Below are 19,800 nucleotides of genomic sequence, written 5' to 3' on the forward strand. Positions count from 1 at the left end.
CAAGCTCGCGAGAACCGAATCCTCGTTTTTTCAAGGGGGGCGCCGGCGCAAGTCACTCCACCAGTTTCTGTCGGATTCAACCTCGTCGGACTCCAGGGATGCTTGTTGTGGCTGTGAGGGCTCTTGAGAGGACTCCTGGGGGGTTTCTGGTTGCAACCTATGTTCGCCATCGCCGCCTGGAGCTATCTCGGTTTCGGAAGTGCCGACATTGTCAGCAGAACCGGCCACTTGAGATGGACCTGGTGGAGTAGAGGTTACATGCAGTTGCTAACGGTCATCATCGTATACTGCACTGTTGGCACTTTCGTAGGCCTCCCTCTCAAATTCAAACTCAGACAAGTCATCGCCTGTGTCGTCAGGGCCGGCTGCGCCGCTCATGGCTGCGAGTGTGACAAGGCTCCACTGGATCTCCAGCATTTTTTTCATATTGAGGGCATCACCTAACGTGTCAAGGACAACGTCAAAGTCCTGGCCAGACGCTAGTGGACGGTTAGTTCTGCGGCAGTTGGCTGCCACAATCCCCTCGACTCCTAGACAAGGACAAGCATCCTCTTCGCCGGTGGAAGAGGTTGTTAAGCCAGCGAGCATTGCGTGGCAGGCCGTAGAGTCGCCCACGCTGATTGTGCGGCTCGGGTCTCCATTCTTGATGCGTAACCACTCAAATCTCATGGTGAGTCTCTGCTTCGGAACGTGTTCCGCAGGCGTGATACCGACAAATTTGACAGCCCAATAGGGCTTTGCCCAGTAGCGGTGAAGCTCCGTGCTGATGCAGAGCATGTTCCACGCTTTGTCGGAACAACCAAGGCCATTCCCGATAACTGGGGTGTATTCCTCATCAGCAGCGGGCAAAAACATACTGCAGATATTTGCAAATCGTCCATTCGTCAGCTCGATGTTTCTCTCGGTAGAGCTCGTCGCGAATGGCACTATATGGCAAACGTCGGGGTGCGCTGCGCCTGTGAAAATGCACACATTCCCGTCTCGTTGCCGGCACTACTGGGGTTAGTACCGACGTAGCCGTTTCGGTACACTGTGGAAGGGCTAAACTTCGTACATACTTTTTGTTTCTCAGCCTCCGAGCGGCCAACGCTTTTGGCTCCTAGTGTGCCCTCGATGCTCTCAGCCCCTCCTCCGGGAGTCTTGCGCTTAAGATCTTTCGAATGCGGATGGTGTCCCTCGAGGACTACAGACGTCAGAAAGACACGAGAAGTAGTAAAATGAGAGGAGGGGACTCACAATATTTTAAATTGTCTTTGATTCCGGCCAGCGTCAGATAATAGAAGCTTCGGGTCTCAGCCAAAGTATTACTCGTCAGCTGACGCAGAGACTCAATAGGCATAAGCAGAAGCGCCGACAATTCCAGAGCAGTAAACTCAAAGTGTAGCGCCAGCCCATAGCTGCGCAGATTTTGACGGAGTTTGCGGGCGAGGTCCAGCCGGATCTCAACTTCTTGTAATGCCGGAATCCATTGCACAGAGTGTAATGCTGGGAGAGGAACGGTGAGGTAGTTGCGCAGCCCCCGCAAGAAAGGCGCTGCTGGACCTGGAACTGCCGCTGTGAATGCTTGGACGGCAGGGCCGACCCAATTCTGCTGGTCAGACATTAGCAAACTGGGGGGATGTAGCTAAAAGGTATGTGTGGATTTGAAGTACGGGGTGTGGAGTAAATCTGCAGTATCGATGCGAGGTGGATAACAAATAGATTGGGCAAATTCTGTGGCGCAGAATTTGACTAGGGTTAGGTCCCATATTTGTGCACACGTGGATACTTGGTGATTAGCTCTATTGGCTGTATTTACAAAGCTAAAAGGCGCTGTAGTGCAAGTAAAGTTATAGTGCAATCCGTTTCCGATTTAACCCTGAATCCATACTCCGTAGTACAGTGCAATTAGAACCACATACAACGCTGTACTATTTATTTATTTATTTATTTATACGTTTTATCGTCGAAGCAGGACAGAAGGCAGGTTGTGCCAACAACACTGATTACTCAAGTGAATCGTCCCTCGCGCCTCCCAAGGGGCATGCGACGTACAGCGTGCGATATTCTAGACTGCCCCTCCTGCCTCCCACGTAGAAGGTGCCCTGTCTAACTATCCAGCTGTATATTCGAAGAGAAAGGGGGGTCGTAACCGTTCGGGTCTGCATTCTTACTCCTCCAGGTGAGTAAGCGCTCAGCTCGAAATGTCAGATTATTGTATACCGTGCCCAGCTTCCCAGTATATTCCTATCTTGGGTTCCTGATCCCAAAGTCGCAGTCCAAACGTAGTGATGCCTACGCGGGAGAGGGTTAACGGGCTGGCTAGCGTTCTTGTAAAGCGCCTTTAAGTCCTAGTAGACGAGGCAATTGTGATGGTGTGGTGAATCTGGATGAATATGCTACCTGCAGCTATCTAACGATGCAGGCTGGCTATGCTATGACTAGGTGGCGAGTGTGGGGCATGCCCACGTGACAACATGCCGGGCTTCCGCGATGCTCTGCGCCCTCGCAGAGCAGGTGGTTACAAGACGGCCTTGATACCTCCAAAGGTCTTGTCATAGTCTTCCGCGGCCTTGCGTTGCTTGTCGTTCAGCTTATCTTTAGGCACCCATTTATCCATCTCCTGTCTATAGCCCTGCCTTGCAAACAAATACTGTCGGCCGGTGGGCGGGTCTTGGTGGGTAGCGATGCGGAAAGGCGCGTCTGCTACGACGGGAGTGACTGCGGGAAAACAGCGGCTGAAAACGTTGTAGGGGGCAGGTTCTAGGTGTTCTAGAGCGATAACATTGTAGATTTTCTAGTTAGTAGGAAGCCATAGCTAGTATGCTTCCCATTCAGGCCCCTCTTCCTCGTGAGATACTCGATTGACTAACGTAGGCGACGATTTAGAAGGGGCTAGCAAATGTTAGCCTAAACTTTCTTAGTGCAGCTAAAGCGGGCAGAGAGTAACCTTTGTAAAGTTAAAGAAGAATGTAGTTGCCTATATAGAAGAAAGTAAGGTTAGTGTTTAGCATTATAGTAATGTGTAACGCCGCCCCAGGAAGGGGACCGACGCAGGCTACGCGCAAGCCGTACGCAGTATGCGCACAGCGTATTAGATGCACATCGTGAACTAGAAGCAGTGCTGGTGGCGCAGGCTGCGTGGCGCAGTCTGCGCACAGGCCACAGCACGTGCTAGCGCACGGGCCAAGTAGAAACGGGGTCGCGCCTGTCCTGCGCACTTGGTGCGCCAGAGGTGCGCCTACGATAAAGAGCGCCTCCCGCACTCCCTTAGAGTGCAGAAGGCAAGAATTAGCTATTGAATATACGGCTGCTTCCTCCTGTTAAGAAGATACCTCCTTGCCTGCCTGACTTACCTGGCCTACCCAAGTACACCTTTAACACGGCGCCGGTGCAGCTTGTGCCGTTACTAGAGTTAGAAGCTGCTATAGGAGAGCTTCTTAGTGCGCGTAACGATTGTTGGCAGTAGCGTTTTAAGCGCGCATTTCGTCCTCTAGAGACTAAAGACAAGCTTCCTAGTCTAATAGTTGGCCAAGGTGCTCTGAAAGCCGGCCTAAGAGCTAGGGACTAGAGGACCTAGTAGAGACTCTAATTATAACGTCGCTGTTACTTTCGTTGCTAAGTCCGGGAGTCCTAGGCTCGGCGGCAGCGGCGGCTCTCTTTGGCGGCATAACGGCAGAAGGGGGGTTTTTTTTTAAAAAAAATATTGTTTAAAATGCAGAAAAATCGTATAATTATCGGATTTGCTGGAAAAGAAGCAGCAAATTCGTCCCTTGCTAATTAAAGCAGTAGATCTTGTATCCAGTAGATACTGGTACAAAAAATCGATTTTTTGTGGCTTCTACTCCGTGCACCACTAGTCAGTCTGTCACGCACGTTCTGCGTGATCACCCGTGTAAGACCTGTACGGTAATCCTTGTGGGATATTCGTCCGGACCAGTTGCACGTATCGTAGTAAGCTCTAAGGCCTTCAGAAGATCTAGTGATGATATTTCGTTCGGTGGTTGACTGATCGAAGACCAGACTGTGCGCAGTATGCGCGCAGATCAGGGCTTCGTCTTATCTAGTAATTTCGGCGGCCGAGGTCAAGTCAGGTGACCTCAGGGAAATCCACACTATGACTAGGTGGCGAGTGTGGGGCATGCCCACGTGACAGCAATCAATCGTCGTAGTAAGCCGCCGGTAGGTATGCAACAAAACAATCAAGTCGACGAAAGGCGCCATTGTAAAAGCCAGCCAACTCTTAAAATACCTAGCTTTTGGCGGCTTGAAAGTGAGGGTTTTCTACCCTAAAAGCCGACTGTTAGTGACATGGTGGTAGGAGCACCAAAACACTAACAGTAGCTAGCGTGGTAAAAAAATTTCGAGGGAGAGTTAAAACAACGCTGTACGAGTACTTTTCGTGTTCAAGTATTTGAACTATTACCTTTAGACCCCTTACATCTGCCTTACCTACGCATTACCTAGAATTCACCATTCATACACTAGTAAGCAAGACCTTGAATACATGTTGAACGTTAGAGACAAAGTCCCTTAGGCCTTAAGCCATGTGGAACACTAATCAACTACGTTAACCGTTAGCACATGCTAGAGCAAATTTCCCGGAACAGGATCGTTAGCATTGAGCCGGCGGACAGAATATCAGCCCGCTTCCATCTCGGCTTCTGGTGTGCGAGATGACGTTGCAGTCTGAGTGACCAGACTCGTCCATGCGTAATTAGCTGTAGCCGTCTCCCGGTCTTTTATCAGATACATAGTGACAGTCACATACATTCTGACAATACAAAATCGATATTTCTCATCGTATCCATACCTTCCCAGTCCTGATATTGAATTGTCCAGTTTCAATCGCCTGCTATGTTTCAGCCTTCGATTCCTCCCACGCCGTCTGGCATTTCGCTGGCCGGCCAAACCATCATCGTCACGGGTGGAAACAGCGGCGTGGGATTCGAGGCTGCGCGCCAGTTCCTGGTGCTGGGAGCCGCACGCCTCATCATCACGTCGCGCTCGGCCTCCCGGGGCGCCACAGCCGTGGCAGCCCTCAAGGCCGATCCAGAGGTGCAGCTGGCCAACGGAAAAGCCGTGATTGAGGCGTATGAGCTCGAGCTAGCCGATTACCGCTCAGGACAGCGCTTTGTCGATCGCGTCCGCGCAGAGGTGCCTGAGCTCGACGTGTTGCTGGCCAATGCCGGCCAGTTTGTGACGCGGCGCGAGAATGTGCAGTCGGCGGCTGGCGGCCACGAACGCAACATGCAGGTCAACTGCTACACGCATCTGCTCATCTGTCTCGAGCTTCTGCCGCTGCTGGTCGCCACCGCTCGCGCTCGCGGAGTCCAAGGTCGCCCGGCACGCATCACCTTCACCGGCTCCGCCACCCACGTCTTACAGGAGACGCTCACAAATGACCCCGTCCGTTTTGATGCCGGCGAGACCGTCATCGGCCACTTTGACGATCCCACACACTTCTCTCGCCTGAACCGCTACGCCGACACCAAGCTCTGCATCAACGCCCACGTCCGCAAGCTCGCGGCCCTCACGGACTCCCCTGACCTCGTGATCGTCAACAACGTCTGTCCGGGCCTTCTTCACGCCACCCACCTCGACGACAGCTTGCCGTTCTATCTGCGCTATCCCACCGCCTTAGCACGTCTGGTCGCCGGCCGTTCTGTCCAGCAAGGCGCCCGGACTCTCGTGTATGCCGCTGTCGTTGGCGGCCCCGAAACCAACGGCACATTTCTGCAGCAGAACAAAATCCACCCTGGCGCAAAGTTCCTGAACACCGCCGACGGCCAGAAATTCATTGATGCCTTATGGACCGAGTCTGTTGCTGACTGTGCCAAGTTCGACTCAACTCTTGGCAAGTATTCCCATGCACCGATTGCTTTGTGAGCGAGAAATGATAGCGAAATCACACGGAAGTGGCGGATGAATCTGATGGACGTCTTATTGTTCATGTACGATTTCGATTATGCAGTTATTGTACTCTCTCTTCGGGCCCCTATGCAATCATCCGCACCTTGAGTTTGTTTCCCTCCACAATTATTTTCTCCCGGGAGAGAAGCTCGTCCATATCCCAGTTGGCCGCAATGTAGCGACCAGCAAGCCAGTCACGGCGCTTTTCGGTAAGGAACACGACAGTGTCGGCGCCCAGCTTTGGCGTATCAGTAACTTTCGAGGTAAGATACTCCGGAAGGCGGTTGCCCATATCAGTAGGCGAGATGCCTGGGTGTACCGAGTAGGCCAATAGGCCGTCAGATTTGCTGTAATCGACGTTAAGAAGCTCGGCCAGACGCAGAACCGCCAGCTTGCTCGTATGGTAAGCAACCGCACCAGTCCACAGAACATGGCTGGCGATGCTGCTCAGATTAACGACTGTGCGCAAGCCACCGGGACCACGGCCAATCATCAGTGGTAAAAAGGCACGTGTCACAAGAAGAGGCCCCAGTACGTTCACTGATATCGTCTTCCACCACTCAGCCGGGTCGCCTTCGCCATTTTTTTTTGGTGAATCTCCATGTACCCGGCATTGTTGACCAGCACGTCCAGACGAGGAAAGACGTCGCCCACGGCTACGGCCGCCGCTGCGACACTATCCTTGTCGGTCACGTCAACGGACACAGCTACAACTTTGGGTTCTGTGTGGCCGGCCATGCGCGCTGCCTCTGCTAACAGCCCCGGCAGGTCCGCCGTGTCCGACCGCGCCCCAATGCCAATACCGGCGGCTCCGGCACTTGCATACGACAGAGCTATGTCCCGGCCTATACCTTTGGACGCGCGGGTAATGAAGACGTAGCGCCCACCAAAATCGAGCTTGCTAGGGTCGATCGTAAGATACGTATCCGTGTGGCGACTTTCGGTGAAATTGGATCCTGCCCAGTCAGCCATAGCCCCTCTGCAGTCTCTGAAAGTCCTGAAACTTGCCATCAAAGTGGCCATCCATCTTGACTTCAACACCTCCTGAGTGAACTGTGGTTGACTTGTTTGTAACGCTATCTGCCTTGGTGTGCGACACAATCAGACAAGACGGATAAATTTACCAGGTCCTCCACAAACAGATATGGGTGAATGAACCTGAAGATCTCTGTCGTAAAGATGAAAGTAATCGAACTGAAGAGGAGAGGAAACCAGCCAGCTAATCTGGGCAAGAGGTTCTCTTTATATACCCGAAAGAACTAGCTAATATAGGCTCAAGAGAGGCCACGAATCCTCACGAAATGAAGCTATTTGATTGAGGTGCTGATAACGCAATTAGGTGCCTACCTAGAAGCGTAGGAGGTATCGTACGAAGTATTCGGGCTTGAGATAACACAGCCAACGTAAAAGCCGTAGTATCCTGCATGTAACGAAACTAAACCCACTTTCAGCTCAACAATTTTTGTGCGCCATACTTTCTTTAGCGAAAGCACAACTTCAGCCGTCTGGGAGTGCTGAACATTTTCCTGTTAAGGATAAAGCAATCGGTAGATCTTGCCAGAGGCCTCCATTTGGCTTACGTGGGTGATCGCCTTGGCTTAAAGTGCTCCAATATGCCTTATAGCATGTAGAGTGCAGATTTGTCGCAGACCCGATTGAAGCCCAGACAAGGACGACGCAACGGCCGTACGCGTACGCGATATATATCTTGCCTATCCGTGGTGCAAGGCTTGGCGTCCGTCGTATGCCAGTTGGACTGGTGATATGTGAGATATCGCCCCGTTAAGTTGTCAATGGCCAGTTTACCTTCCAGCAAATGTGAAATGGAAATACTACCCGATAGAACGTATTAGATGTGATTGGTAGAGGACTGCTGTGTGGAACCGTTTATCTCTAACGTCATATTTTGACCACTTGTCCAAGATAAATCCTATCGTTGGCTTACATCTCTATCATAGCATCGGGTATAGATTGATTTTGTGTGGGCGCCCTACGCGGCATCTCTTGTCAGATCGGTCATCAACGCAGCATTCCTTGCTATTTCCATCTCATAGCCAAAATCGCTTTCAATGTTCCTACGCTTTCGCATCCGACGCTCCCGGCATCGTTTTTGAGACCGTTGGTATAAAGCATACGGCGGCGATATATATTTGTGTTATGCGTGTCTCACGCCTTCGTATCCAATCACAAGTCCGCGTGTTAGAGCTGTGACAAGAACATTCTTCTTTAGAAGCACTGTAGGCTTACCTACTCAATCAAAAACCGACTAGGAAAGAAAACGGTACAATGCTAGGGGAAAGAGGCGAGGCTGCGCTTTTTTCCGGTCCTATAGAACGCCTGTAGAACGGGCCAAACTCTGCGTAGACATAGGGCCATGTTGCTTAACAAAGTGCTATACAATAACAGTTGCCTATACGAATTATGAAAATTCTGTGGCAAAATGTATCATACCGCAACATCATAATTTGGGAGCCTTGCCACTGGCAAGCAACAGCAGCAAAAATTGTGGATACACCCGGATTCGAACCGGGGACCTTTCCCATGCGAAGGGAAAATCATACCCCTAGACCATGCACCCTTACTTCTTTAAAGTAGACGAAGCTCATTGAACTATATATGGCCAGGATAGTATTCGAATGCCATATCAATAAACGATGGATTGATACAAAAGTCCGATTGATATGTTCTAATCTGGTATTACCACTCTTGCATCGTTTACATTGTTCATTCGTGTAAATCCCATAGGATGACTTCTTTAATTACTACAACTTATTTTTGGGTTGCTACATAAGGTGATTCTAGGTTCTATCCGTGGCACTCTTCTCGTCCGGTGGAGTTTCCTTGTCGGTCTCCTTAGTCTTTCCATAGTCTTCCTTTTTCAAAGATTGCAGACCAGTTTTGTATTCTACATGTTCCTGAGACAGCTTGACTTGCCGAATGAACAGGCTAATCAACAGGCCGACAAAAACGACGCAGGCATACAGGATGAACATCTTCTGCAGCGCATCCCAATAGGCAGCTCTGACGATCTTCCTTTGATCTGTAGAAAGTCCCGCAACCTTCTGAACACTGGCGGAAGCGTCCCGTCCATTGAATTCCGACGCAATTTGTGCGCCCAGAACGGATCTCAGATGACCTTGCTGTGAGTTCATTGCGTTGCTGAATACAACTCCGCCAATAACGACTGACACAGACGTGCCAATTTGACGAGCAAAAGAGTAGGCAGCAGTGGCGGCACCACTGTCTTGGGGCTCGACATTGGCTAGGACAGCAATGAGAGGCGCCTGGAAGTTGGTGCTAGATCCTAGTCCGGCGATGATTTGAAAGATGATGATGCGGTCCCAATGAGGCTTATCGCCGAGGTATGTTAGGAGGCCAAATCCGATGGTCATAACGAATAGACCAACACTGATAGGCCACCGGAAGTTCCCAGTCTTCTTGATGAAAAAACCACAGCCTATTGAAGCGAACGATGACGAAACGACGTATGGTAGCAAATACACTCCAGACAAGAGCGAGTTGGCGCCGAGAACAGCCTGGAAATACAAGGGCAACCAGTAGCTACCGCCGAGAAATCCCATAGCATGCGTGATGCTCAAACTGTACGCGGCAATTGTGTTTCGATACTGGAAGATGCGTGGAGGCATGACGGGATAGACGGCAAACCTAGACTCGTAGATGCAGAAGAGCGCAATGACAACAGCGCCAAAGACGATGAGACAGATAACAGTCGCGGATTTCCAGGGGAATTTATCCCCGCCAAACTGAAGACCCATGAGAATCATGAGCGTGCCACCCATGATAAGCAGGTTACCAACCCAGTCAATGGCAGCAAGACCTTGTCTAAGAGGCGTGCGAGGATTGTGCAGATGCAGGAAGAAGACCAAAACGCCAAGAGCCAAGCCGCCAAAGGGAAGGTTGATGTAAAAGCACCAACGCCAAGACACCCTGCTTGTGAAAACACCGCCCATAACAGGACCCAAGGCCGATGCCAAAGCCCAGACGCTGCTAAGTAGAGCGAAATACATACCGCGCTCTTTCAGGGAGAAGAGATCGGAAACGCAAATGTTGGGTAGCACAACGGCGCCACCACCGCCAACACCCTGGATAGCCCTCGCAGCAATCAGCATTCCCATGCTGCGGCTGATTGCACAGAGCAGTGATCCCAACAGGAATATGCCAACTGCGAGGAGCAAGGTCTGCTTGCGACCAAAAATGTCGGACAATTTTCCCCAGACTGGTACAACGGAAGCGTTTCCTAGCAGATAGGCGCTACCTATCCAAATGTAGCCGGAAGGGGCGTTAAAATGACTAACAATGGTGGGAACGGCGGTAGTAACGATAGTACTGTCGAGAGCGGAAAGGAAGAGGGACATGATGAGAGCTCCCATGATAACTGCCGTCTGAAACTTGGTCCTGCCAGCTTCGGGCAAGCTGATGGGATCCGGCTTCTCGTCTAGATCTTGTGTACTTGTCTGACTGCTGTTGGCATTTGTGGGGGAAGTTTTTATTTGTTGGGAGTCGTCTTGCATATCAGTTTGGTTTATGACGTTGGCCGCTGAATTGTTGGGCTGACCCGTGGAGCCTGGTATTGACGACGCCATTATGTCCGCTCTATGGTTGGCAGACGAGCAGTCTTGTACTCCGTGAGATGAGAGGTTGAGAGTAAAAGGCGAAGTCGAGTGTACAAATGTATTATTTGGGAGGATGACTCATTTGACATTAAGAGCTTGAGGGTTGGAAACACTACGACTAAAAATTAGCTACCGCCTTAGAAGTGGGCGAACTGATCTATTTGTGACGGACTAGTGCGGGGCCTACTTGCTTACATACGGAGTAGTACTAGCAATCGCACGCCATCCCCGTAGAGCAAGTTAGTACGGAGTACTCCGTACATGATAAAGATCCGCCTATAACCGGGACCCGTTCCCGTGCATACCTAACTGGCCTACTTCCGTAAGAGGCAGGTATCGTAGAGTAGTACTCCGTAAAGAATCAGTAATTCTCCAATGCTACATAAGGCATTTTATGAAATAGTAATGCGTTTAGATCGTACGCTAAGCCCGACTTTACAAAGGCTAATTTAACGAGGAACACGGACTACAGGGCACGGGGTAGTAGGAGCAATTGCTGTGTACAAGATTAGTCAAGTGGAGGTTGCATCGTATGCCGTGACGGTGGTTTTTGCACTGCTTTTGTTTTAAAAAAAAACAGTCTGGCTATAGGAGATCATAAATTCGCCCATCCCAGCTTAAATACCTCTGGAGATACCTTGTAATCTCGTAGCGCTTCAATCGCTCTCGCGGGCTCGCTAGCCGTCACCACAATGTGCTTGTTTTCCGGTTTTACAAATCCATTCATGCTAGCACTGTTTACCCATTGAACGATCGGGTCCCAAAATCCATCTGTGTTGACCAAGCAAACGCCCACCTGGTGAATGCCCAACTGGTTCCACGTAATGACCTCAAAAAGCTCTTCCATGGTGCCATATCCGCCGGGAAGGCCAATGAAGCCGCTACCAGGGCCACCGCTAAGAACTTCCCGCATTATCATTTTCTTGCGAGTGTGCATGTCCTGGACCACGGTTGTGCGGCCATACTTGGACTCGTCAGGCAGGTAAAGGTCGCCTTGGGCGATTTGGTATGCGTCGGTGCGTTCGTGCTCGGCTAGAACTTGAGGGATTATGCCGTGGACAGCTGAAGGTCCTCTGATCGAACAAACAACCTTTGCTACTTCGCCCATCAGGCCGACGGTACCGCCCCCATAGACTACAATTTCGCAAGGTGAGTAAATGCTTGTCCTTATTGGAAAGAGTAAGTAACATTGGCCGAAAACATACCTAAATCAATGTCGTGCTCTGCCAATGCCCTTCCCAGAGCTTGGGCAGCTTCCACATATGCTGGGTTGGTGCCGCTGCTTGAGCCACAGAAGACACCGATTTTTGCTCGGGGCTTGCTCCCATTGCCAGAAATACTGGTCTGGGCCTGTACTGGAACACTGGAAGACATGTCAATTTATTTGGTAGATAAGAACACGAATTTCAAGATAGTCGGAGTGGACATTTGAGAGCAGTATATGGAAAAGCGTTGGGGGCCGGTGTAGATAAGGATGGCTTTTTAAATACTCAAGTCCTACAATGCTACAGGACGTTTAGTGCTAGATTCAACTGTACCTAAGCCAGTGAAATAGTCGATACACTGTGGGGAATATTGGTGTGAATAGTTACCTCAGTTTCAGTAAATATACGCACCCCGGTCAATGTGCTTGTTGATTCTAGACTTTTTTTCGTGTCGTATCACAAGCTTCGTTTATACTCATGTATGCTGCAATCAGTGCCACAGTACTCCGTATAAGGGGGCTCTAAAGGTCTTATTGGGTCAGCAACTTACGATAGCACAACACGTCCTTGTAAGATACGAGTAAGTTATACATACGCACGGTTGCTACTACCTTCGCCTAATTATTTGCCCGTGGAGAATCAAACAATCCTGCGGTGAACCGACATTTAGCGTACTGGACCATCCAAGTTAGTCTGCTGTGATGCTAGCTTTGCATGCTTTACCAAACTATCGCAATCTGACGCATGTTCGCAACGGTAACGCAACGTGCAGTTATTGGATTTGCATCAGCTAATATTGCCCGTTTGAACCAGCACGGATTTTGTAAATGTTCTTACGCAGTACAGAGACGGCAGATGATGTACGCTCTACGGGAGGGGGGGGGTTTTTCAAGCATGAATCTCCGATGAGAAAGCGGCATTGACAGAAAGCGTCGCTATCGTGTTAGTGGGGATGTTCGTGAGCAACTGTGAAAAAAAAAGGCTAATACGAGTACTCGTACTAGGTGGATGGGATATTATTCGGACTCACCACAGGTGCACTCACCAGATCTGAACGGTGGCAAAATCTCGCTCGACTTTGGCAGCCTTACTTGATAGGGGATTTTAGGCGTGCGAAAACGATTGTTTCCACCGTTAGAAGTACTGCTCCATTGTTTACAATGGCAAAGATCTGAAGACACGCCTAAAAATACCTAACAAGGGGCGCGAATAATACCCCATCCACCTCGTACGAAGGGTCCACGGAGGTGATGCGCTGTAAGGAGCAGAAAGATGGAACAGGCAAGGTGTACTCCGTAATTGCTGAGCGTGTTGTACTGGGGTTGTACTGGGGAAAAAAAGATACATCGCTCTCCCTCTACGACGTAGGAGTGCGTTACTAGTGCTAAGACCCACTGTGGTGCTCTTTAGCTGATCAGAGGGCCGCGTGGCCATGTTCGAGGCGTGTGGCGAAATATATGGAGTAGGGGTGCGAAGCACTACTCCGTCTGAAGTAGACGTTATCTCTCGGTTAAAGCAAGGAACTTCCGCTTGTGCAAACCGATTTAAACAGCAAATGAATAAGTATCATGAGCACTATGCAAGCAACCTTATCATAAAGAGTTATAAATGACTAAGTTCAACCTCATCTAAAACGAGCATTCTTAGTCTTCAGAAATCTTTTACAGAAAACAGATTAAAGGACACCAACAAACAAACATGGACAATCTAGCAGGAGTTACAGTCTTTGACGCGGCCAATCTCCCTATCATAGACTACTCCAGAATCGAGGCCTTCTTTTCCGATAAAACAACCGAGAATGTGGCAGAGAACGAGAAGCTGCTCAGGGCTGTCAACGATTTCGGTTTTTTGTATCTAAAGAACCATGGCATCACCGACGAGAAAACAAACCAGCTCTTTGCACATGCAAAGGAGTTCTTCGAATTACCCATCGCAGAAAAAGAAAAGATCGAGTCCAGTGAAAAAGTGTTCTTCCACGGCTGGTTTTCATCAGAGCGTATATCGAAATCAGAAGCCGCCGATCAGAGGGAAGGCTATGACATTGGCGATGACAACAACCTGAATCGGCCTAATCAGTGGCCTGAGAACCGACCTGAGTTCAGGACCGACATGAATTACTTTTTTCATAAATGCCATGAGATCCATCTTGTTTTATTGGGCGCATTCGCAGCGGCCCATGGGTTGTCTAAGGATCACTTTAATCCTCTTGTGAATGAAAAGGACCATTTCTTCCGCCTCCTACACTACCCACCTTCTACACCAGAGTCGATAGGGGTCCGTTTACGAGCTAGCCCCCACACAGATTACGGCACTTTGACATTGTTATTCAATGACAGCAATGGCGGCTTACAGGTTCGTGGAAAAGATGGTCAGTGGTTGAATGTACCTCCCATTTCAGGCTGCGCAATCATCAACGGTAAGTATACAGCCTTCTTTGGGGACCTACCTTGACGCGTTTTGCACAACATCTGATGAAACGATCAGTTGGTGACCTTCTTTCCCGATGGTTTAACGGCAAGCTCAAATCTACCGAACACAGAGTAGTCAGTCCGCCACCTGACGTATCTAAGTTGGATGCTGCAGGGAAACTGCCTTCGCGGTATGCGCTCGCGTGGTTTGGTAACCCTAACAGAAATGCCTGGATTGAGCCCCTCAGCTCCTGTATCACTGAAGAAACCCCCAAGTGCTTTGAAGGTGTATGGGCTGGTAAACACATAGCGGACCGAATTGCTAAGTCGCACAAGGACGGAAAGGCTCCAGAGGTGTGGGAGGACTCCATGTATAGAAAGGAGGACTAAGACGATCAGGTTTAGGCCCAGACTGTGTATTTAGCCTAAACAATTTCATTACACCCTGCAAGCAGTTGGAAAGGACAAATATAAATCTAGGCTGCAGCTGTGAAGTGCTCTGTATCACGAATGGTATACTCCGTAGTGCCAAAGGTACAGAATATCTGCGTCGTATACTAACGTTGATATGCAACTCAATATGCACACAGACGAATTAATTACGCTCAGCAGCCGCACGGACAAGATGGCCAAAGCGATGTCTAGCGTAACACTTTATCTCTATGGAGTGCATAGTAAAGTACTCTGGCGTATAAATATTGTCTCATGGTACCTAGCTATAGAGAAGACTACGCGCTAGGCGTGTTGACGTAAAAAGAGATCTACTATGTAACTGTGCCACACCCCATTCTAGATAGTACTCCGTATTTCATGGCCCATGCTAATGTGCTCGTATTCATAGGCGAATGGAACTAGGGTACTCCGTACTTCTATGTGTCTTACTCATGCCCCGTACTCCGTACTGACCGGGGACTTATGGCAAGCCGGTGAGTATCGAAAACAGTGCGCAATACAATTGCGCATCCCACTCTGTAGAAACTTACCATTGTCACCGTCGTACTCTACTACCCCGTACGACGTAAGAACCAGTCTAGCGTTGGCCAGGGGAGAACGGGAACAAGTGCTACCGTCTGCAAGCGAATGGCACAGAAAATTACCAAATGTACGCTAAGAAACAAAATAGCCGGCTGTGCTCTGTATACTCGTAACTTGTTGCATGGTACGGGGTAGTATCTTACTCCGTATGTCCGCGTTACAGTGGGCCATGAAATAGAGTACCATGGCACGATTACTCGTACGAGAAACTCGGTACTCGTTAGCGCCGCCAGCTGATTTACGGTTAGGGTAGAATGGAAAAGGGGGAGGTGAAGGAATTCGCCACACTGTGGAGGAACATGGTCATGCAGCTTGTGATTGGCCGAACGGCCCAAAAGTGCAAGGAGCCGTTACTCGTAGTATGCAAAAAGACTACGAAGTGGAAGAAGCCCGATGTGCAAAAATTCGGACTCGTATCTGTTCCTTATTACACTGTGCCGATCTTACCCAATACAGCTACGGATCTTCACGGTGCGGTCCGTTTAACCTTCCGCGTTGCCCGTGCCTTGTCCCACTATATAATTTGCGTGGAGTACGGAGTAGGGGCGCGCTTTCGCTTGACCTTTTAAGTGGGGGTGTCACGAGTACTCCGTATTACACAGTAGCTACCCTCACAGAAGAGAAGGAAAGAGCTTTTACTAGACTACGATTTTGTGAAGATGGCTACAGGCGGCAGGGATGGTGAGTTGTATGCTATCTTCCGGCGTACGCTATTAGTAACCTCGTGTTGTTTTTATGATCGGTTTGCACTTCCCTGATTACGGCAGACGCCATTCTCAGTACAGGTAGAACGATTGCTCTTACCTAACGCAAATCTACTGCTGCACTCTGCTAGCGAGGGTTTTAAAATTTCATTCCCCTGTGGTGTAATGCGCCAGCGGGCCTAGATGCAATGCTTGACCGCTTCAGTCAAGATGTTGTGCCCTTCGTTTTGGCTGCAGCCTTTTTACAGAATTGTCAGGTCGGAAGGGTGTCCATACGTCCCCTCCAATATATCGTCTTGAAGAAGAAAATCTACGTTTTTAGTCGTATGACTGTATGGATGTTTCTGAATCATCAAATGACCGGGCCACCTTTTCTACTGTACTTTTCAAATCGTATTCGGATTGTAGTTGCATGCAGTCGAGTTCGGTAGGGAGTACGTCGTAAGCTAATCTGCCCACCTCCATAGGAAGGGAACGCGGTTCGGTGTATGTAAGCTCCTAGGATTGAAGCCAATCCAGTAATAATTCCTGCGTGTAAGGCTTCTGCCCCAGAAGTATTAAAGTCCAGACATGTCACAAATCAAAAAACTATATCTGTCTATAACATTTTGATAGTTACGTTCAATTCCAACCGTGACATTTCAACTAGTACATACAAACGCCAAGCTTATTCTAAAATGGACTTCTCACGTCAAGTTCAGGACATGCTCCCCATGCTCCCCCCAAACAGACTCGAGGAACAACCGTTTGGCACCGCTTATGTCTATCCCCTAGATTCCAAACACGTGAGTATCACGTCTGAGATGGTGGATGTCTTGTGAAACTATTTTCGAATACTTGCCAATACTTTTTCTCGCATAGGGCGTCAGTATCTCATTGCCGACATGGAACTCTACAATTGCGTATTGCGAAGAACCCGAAGAATGGAAAAACGAGCACATAGAGTGGTGTTATCCGAGGTCCGTAAAAAGCAGCACTCATTTACAAGGAAAGCCCATCTATTGCGATATTACGGCTAACGTGAGGTCACACCCATACTTAGATTCTTCATCAATAAGCCAATTCGAGAACTTGCAGACGCAGCCTTTGAGAGGCTCAACATTGCTATAAATGGAGATACTACATGCTTTCTTTTTCCTACCGCAACTTTCGCTCAGGATTGCGCAACCCACATTACGAAAGAGAGCCCGGACATCGCTCCTGAGATTATACAATTTCGAGTCCCCGGTGATTACAATGGGAGCGCTGTCCGGGTCTTAGAAATTGCCAGCTTTTCCATGGCGATATTCCCGAAAGAAGCCAAGCAGCCAGCGATGATGTTCTGGATGACTGCTGGAGGAGGACTGACAACGAGACATGCTGTCTTTGCGAAAGACTACATCGATTACCTGGAAGTTGTTTCCAGCAATGAGAAGATAAACTGCCAGCCACCACAGCCTATAACTACACTACCGACTCCGTCCTGGGTAGGCGATATTTCTACCACTGCGATGCATGTCAGGTCAACAATTGCCAATTTGTTTACTCCCGAGTGTTCCTCGCTCCCCGCAATAACTGCAGAAAATGTCACCCTATATTCGACTGGAATGAGCGCCATCTACCATGCCTCCCAAGCCATGCAGGCAGTGGCAACGACGTCCACAGTGGTTGCATTCGGGTATGTTCCCCATATTTGCCTGTACCGTACACATCTTCCTAATGTACAACTAGATGGATATACGACGAGACAATTCATCTTCTGAAGCACGGCCCATGGGAGAAATTTATCGGATACAAACGGGGAACAGAACAGGATCTAGAGGACCTCACGGCTCGGCTGAAAGCTGGAGAGTGCATCGGTGCATTGATCTGCGAGCTCCCCAGCAACATATTTCTGTCGTCTGTCCCATTGCAACGCCTACGAGCTCTGGCAGATGAATACGGCTTTATCCTCGCCTGCGATGATACAGTGTCCAGCTTCATCAACCTCGACTTGATGCCATATGCGGATGTCATGTTGACCAGCTTAACCAAAATGTTCAGCGGTGCATCTGATGTCACAGGCGGGAGGCAAGTCCTTTTAAAGTAGCGGAAGAGCAACCATTGGAATTGCAGTCTGACAAATTTCAGCGTCATAATCAACCCAGCGTCACGCTACCATGACACTGTCCAAGCGGCTCTACAAGATCGGTATGAGCCAGCTTTCATCTTTCCCCTGGACACAAAAGTTCTCGAACGGAACAGTCGACATGTGCGTTGGCGTGCCCAGAGGTGCAACCAGAATGCGCTCGCTATCGCTGAAATGCTATACGGCCATCCACTGATCGAGCGACTCAACTATCCCAAATTTGACGAGTCACTACCTGTTTACAGCAGCCTTATGCGCAAAGGCGGAGGCTACGGTCCTGTGATGGGCGTAGTTTTCCATGATGAGGAAGTTGCACATCGCTTTTACGACATGCTGAACGTACCTAAAGGATCCAGCTTCGGTACAAATTTCACCATTGCCGTGCCGTTTTCACTGCTGGTCCATTATTACAATAGAGATAGAGTAGCTGCCCATGGTCTTCCTCAGCATATCATAAGGATCAGTGTTGGGCTGGAGAGTGCGGAGGATATCAAAGCAGCTATTCAGACAGCGCTGGCAAAGTGCTGTGAAGGAGTTCAGCGCGAGAACAAACTCTGAGATGCATAAGAATCAAAGCAAGGGGTGCAGTAAGGAAACCCTCGGAAGTAGGAGACATCGCTGTTGTCCAATTAATTGAGTCTAGCTTGCAACTTCACTTTAGTTTTAAATCATTGTTTCGAAATCGTTCTTGAGTGTAGAATATTTTGTCGTTATGGCGTAATGTACTCCGTAGTCTGCAGAGCAAAGAACAGAAATACAATGCGTCCAAAGTTGTAGCTCAGTGTGCAGTTGTCTTCAATCTTACAATAGGAAATACTGAGAGTCTGAACCATGCAGGACTGAGACGAGATTTTTTTTATTCGCCTACGCGTCCGTGCAATCTCCCTTACAGGCAGTCCGGTAGTTGTCAAAACTCAGCCCGTCCCTTGATGAGGCAGATCTATGACTGAAATAGCCGGGTCCTGATAACTGGCGAGGACGATCTCTTTAGGAGGTAAAGATCTTGAGCGCGATACAAGTACAGAGCGAAGAATTTCAAAGACGCCAACAGGACGACTTTTGATACCCCTGGAAATCCACATTAGCGAAGGCAGGCAAGAAAGGCTGAAGATATCTATCATTTTATATTTTGATTTTACTAAGGGAGGACAAAAGAAGTTACTTGTACGGATGACAGGAGGGCTTTTTAAATACATGAAATGGACGGCGTATCAGAGGTTTGAGCGGTGTCAGAGTGCGCCGTGAATCCGTGTTAATGCTCTCAATCGCTTCCCAGCCTAGCTCCAGGCACTTAGCTGGCACTGGGTTTTTAATTTTCAGACGACGAACCGTATCAACTCGAGATACTTTGAGATTGAATCACGTATTCATTGGTCAATTATTTACCCGCCGTAATAGTCGAGTAGGCCAGCTGCTCGACCTCGGAAAAGGTCTCGCCGACGGTCGTTGATGAAGTCAGCTCAAGGAGGGCTTCTTGGGATTCATGTACAACGGCGACCTGCGATACACTTGCTGGAAGTGGAATGGAAGCAGAGAGTTCTGCCACAGTGAGTCATATTAACCCAGACTGCTGCTTTATACAAAGTCTGTGATGACATAATATTCCGCACCAGTTATCCACGAACTAAGTCGGACTTGCAGCAGATGGGCCGAATCAAGGCCGAGTGAGGGCAAAGTCGGAGCCGAGTTGTCCTTGGCCGAGCACAATCTTCGTTGTTGTGCAAGTTGTCAACGCGCGTCATGATAAAGGCATAATGACACCTGTATTGAGGGTCTGTCGTATCTGCTCTTTGTATCCCCTGTGTATTTGTTCAA

At 49.2% G+C, this 19,800-nt stretch overlaps 6 protein-coding genes across 6 annotated transcripts; 2 read left to right on the top strand and 4 right to left on the bottom strand.

Moving 5' to 3' along the window:
• Positions 1–267: 267 nt before the first annotated feature.
• On the bottom strand, positions 268–1,603 carry CMQ_6627 (uncharacterized protein; the record flags this gene model as incomplete). The annotated part of the gene is made up of 3 exons (XM_014320313.1): positions 268–993; positions 1,059–1,183; positions 1,237–1,603. 3 exons carry the CDS (start codon positions 1,601–1,603, stop codon positions 268–270), a joined length of 1,218 nt encoding a protein of 405 aa, XP_014175788.1.
• Positions 1,604–4,836: 3,233 nt separating this feature from the next.
• Positions 4,837–5,868, top strand: CMQ_6989 (short chain dehydrogenase reductase; the record flags this gene model as incomplete). Its single annotated transcript, XM_014320675.1, has 1 exon — positions 4,837–5,868. One exon carries the CDS (start codon positions 4,837–4,839, stop codon positions 5,866–5,868), a length of 1,032 nt encoding a protein of 343 aa, XP_014176150.1.
• Positions 5,869–5,977: 109 nt separating this feature from the next.
• Positions 5,978–6,864, bottom strand: CMQ_6776 (short chain dehydrogenase reductase; the record flags this gene model as incomplete). The annotated part of the gene is made up of 2 exons (XM_014320462.1): positions 5,978–6,335; positions 6,500–6,864. The coding sequence occupies 2 exons, from the start codon at positions 6,862–6,864 to the stop codon at positions 5,978–5,980; spliced, it is 723 nt and encodes a 240-aa protein (XP_014175937.1).
• A 1,826-nt stretch (positions 6,865–8,690) lies between these two features.
• CMQ_6735 (major facilitator superfamily transporter) lies at positions 8,691–10,496 on the bottom strand (the record flags this gene model as incomplete). The annotated part of the gene is made up of 1 exon (XM_014320421.1): positions 8,691–10,496. The coding sequence occupies one exon, from the start codon at positions 10,494–10,496 to the stop codon at positions 8,691–8,693; it is 1,806 nt and encodes a 601-aa protein (XP_014175896.1).
• Positions 10,497–11,121: 625 nt separating this feature from the next.
• Positions 11,122–11,900, bottom strand: CMQ_6727 (lysine decarboxylase-like protein; the record flags this gene model as incomplete). The annotated part of the gene is made up of 2 exons (XM_014320413.1): positions 11,122–11,660; positions 11,732–11,900. 2 exons carry the CDS (start codon positions 11,898–11,900, stop codon positions 11,122–11,124), a joined length of 708 nt encoding a protein of 235 aa, XP_014175888.1.
• A 1,529-nt stretch (positions 11,901–13,429) lies between these two features.
• On the top strand, positions 13,430–14,529 carry CMQ_6931 (thymine dioxygenase; the record flags this gene model as incomplete). Its single annotated transcript, XM_014320617.1, has 2 exons — positions 13,430–14,147; positions 14,315–14,529. 2 exons carry the CDS (start codon positions 13,430–13,432, stop codon positions 14,527–14,529), a joined length of 933 nt encoding a protein of 310 aa, XP_014176092.1.
• Positions 14,530–19,800: the final 5,271 nt, after the last annotated feature.

Source organism: Grosmannia clavigera (assembly GCF_000143105.1).
Source record: "Grosmannia clavigera kw1407 unplaced genomic scaffold GCSC_108, whole genome shotgun sequence".
NCBI classification, from domain to species: Eukaryota; Fungi; Ascomycota; class Sordariomycetes; order Ophiostomatales; family Ophiostomataceae; genus Leptographium; species Leptographium clavigerum.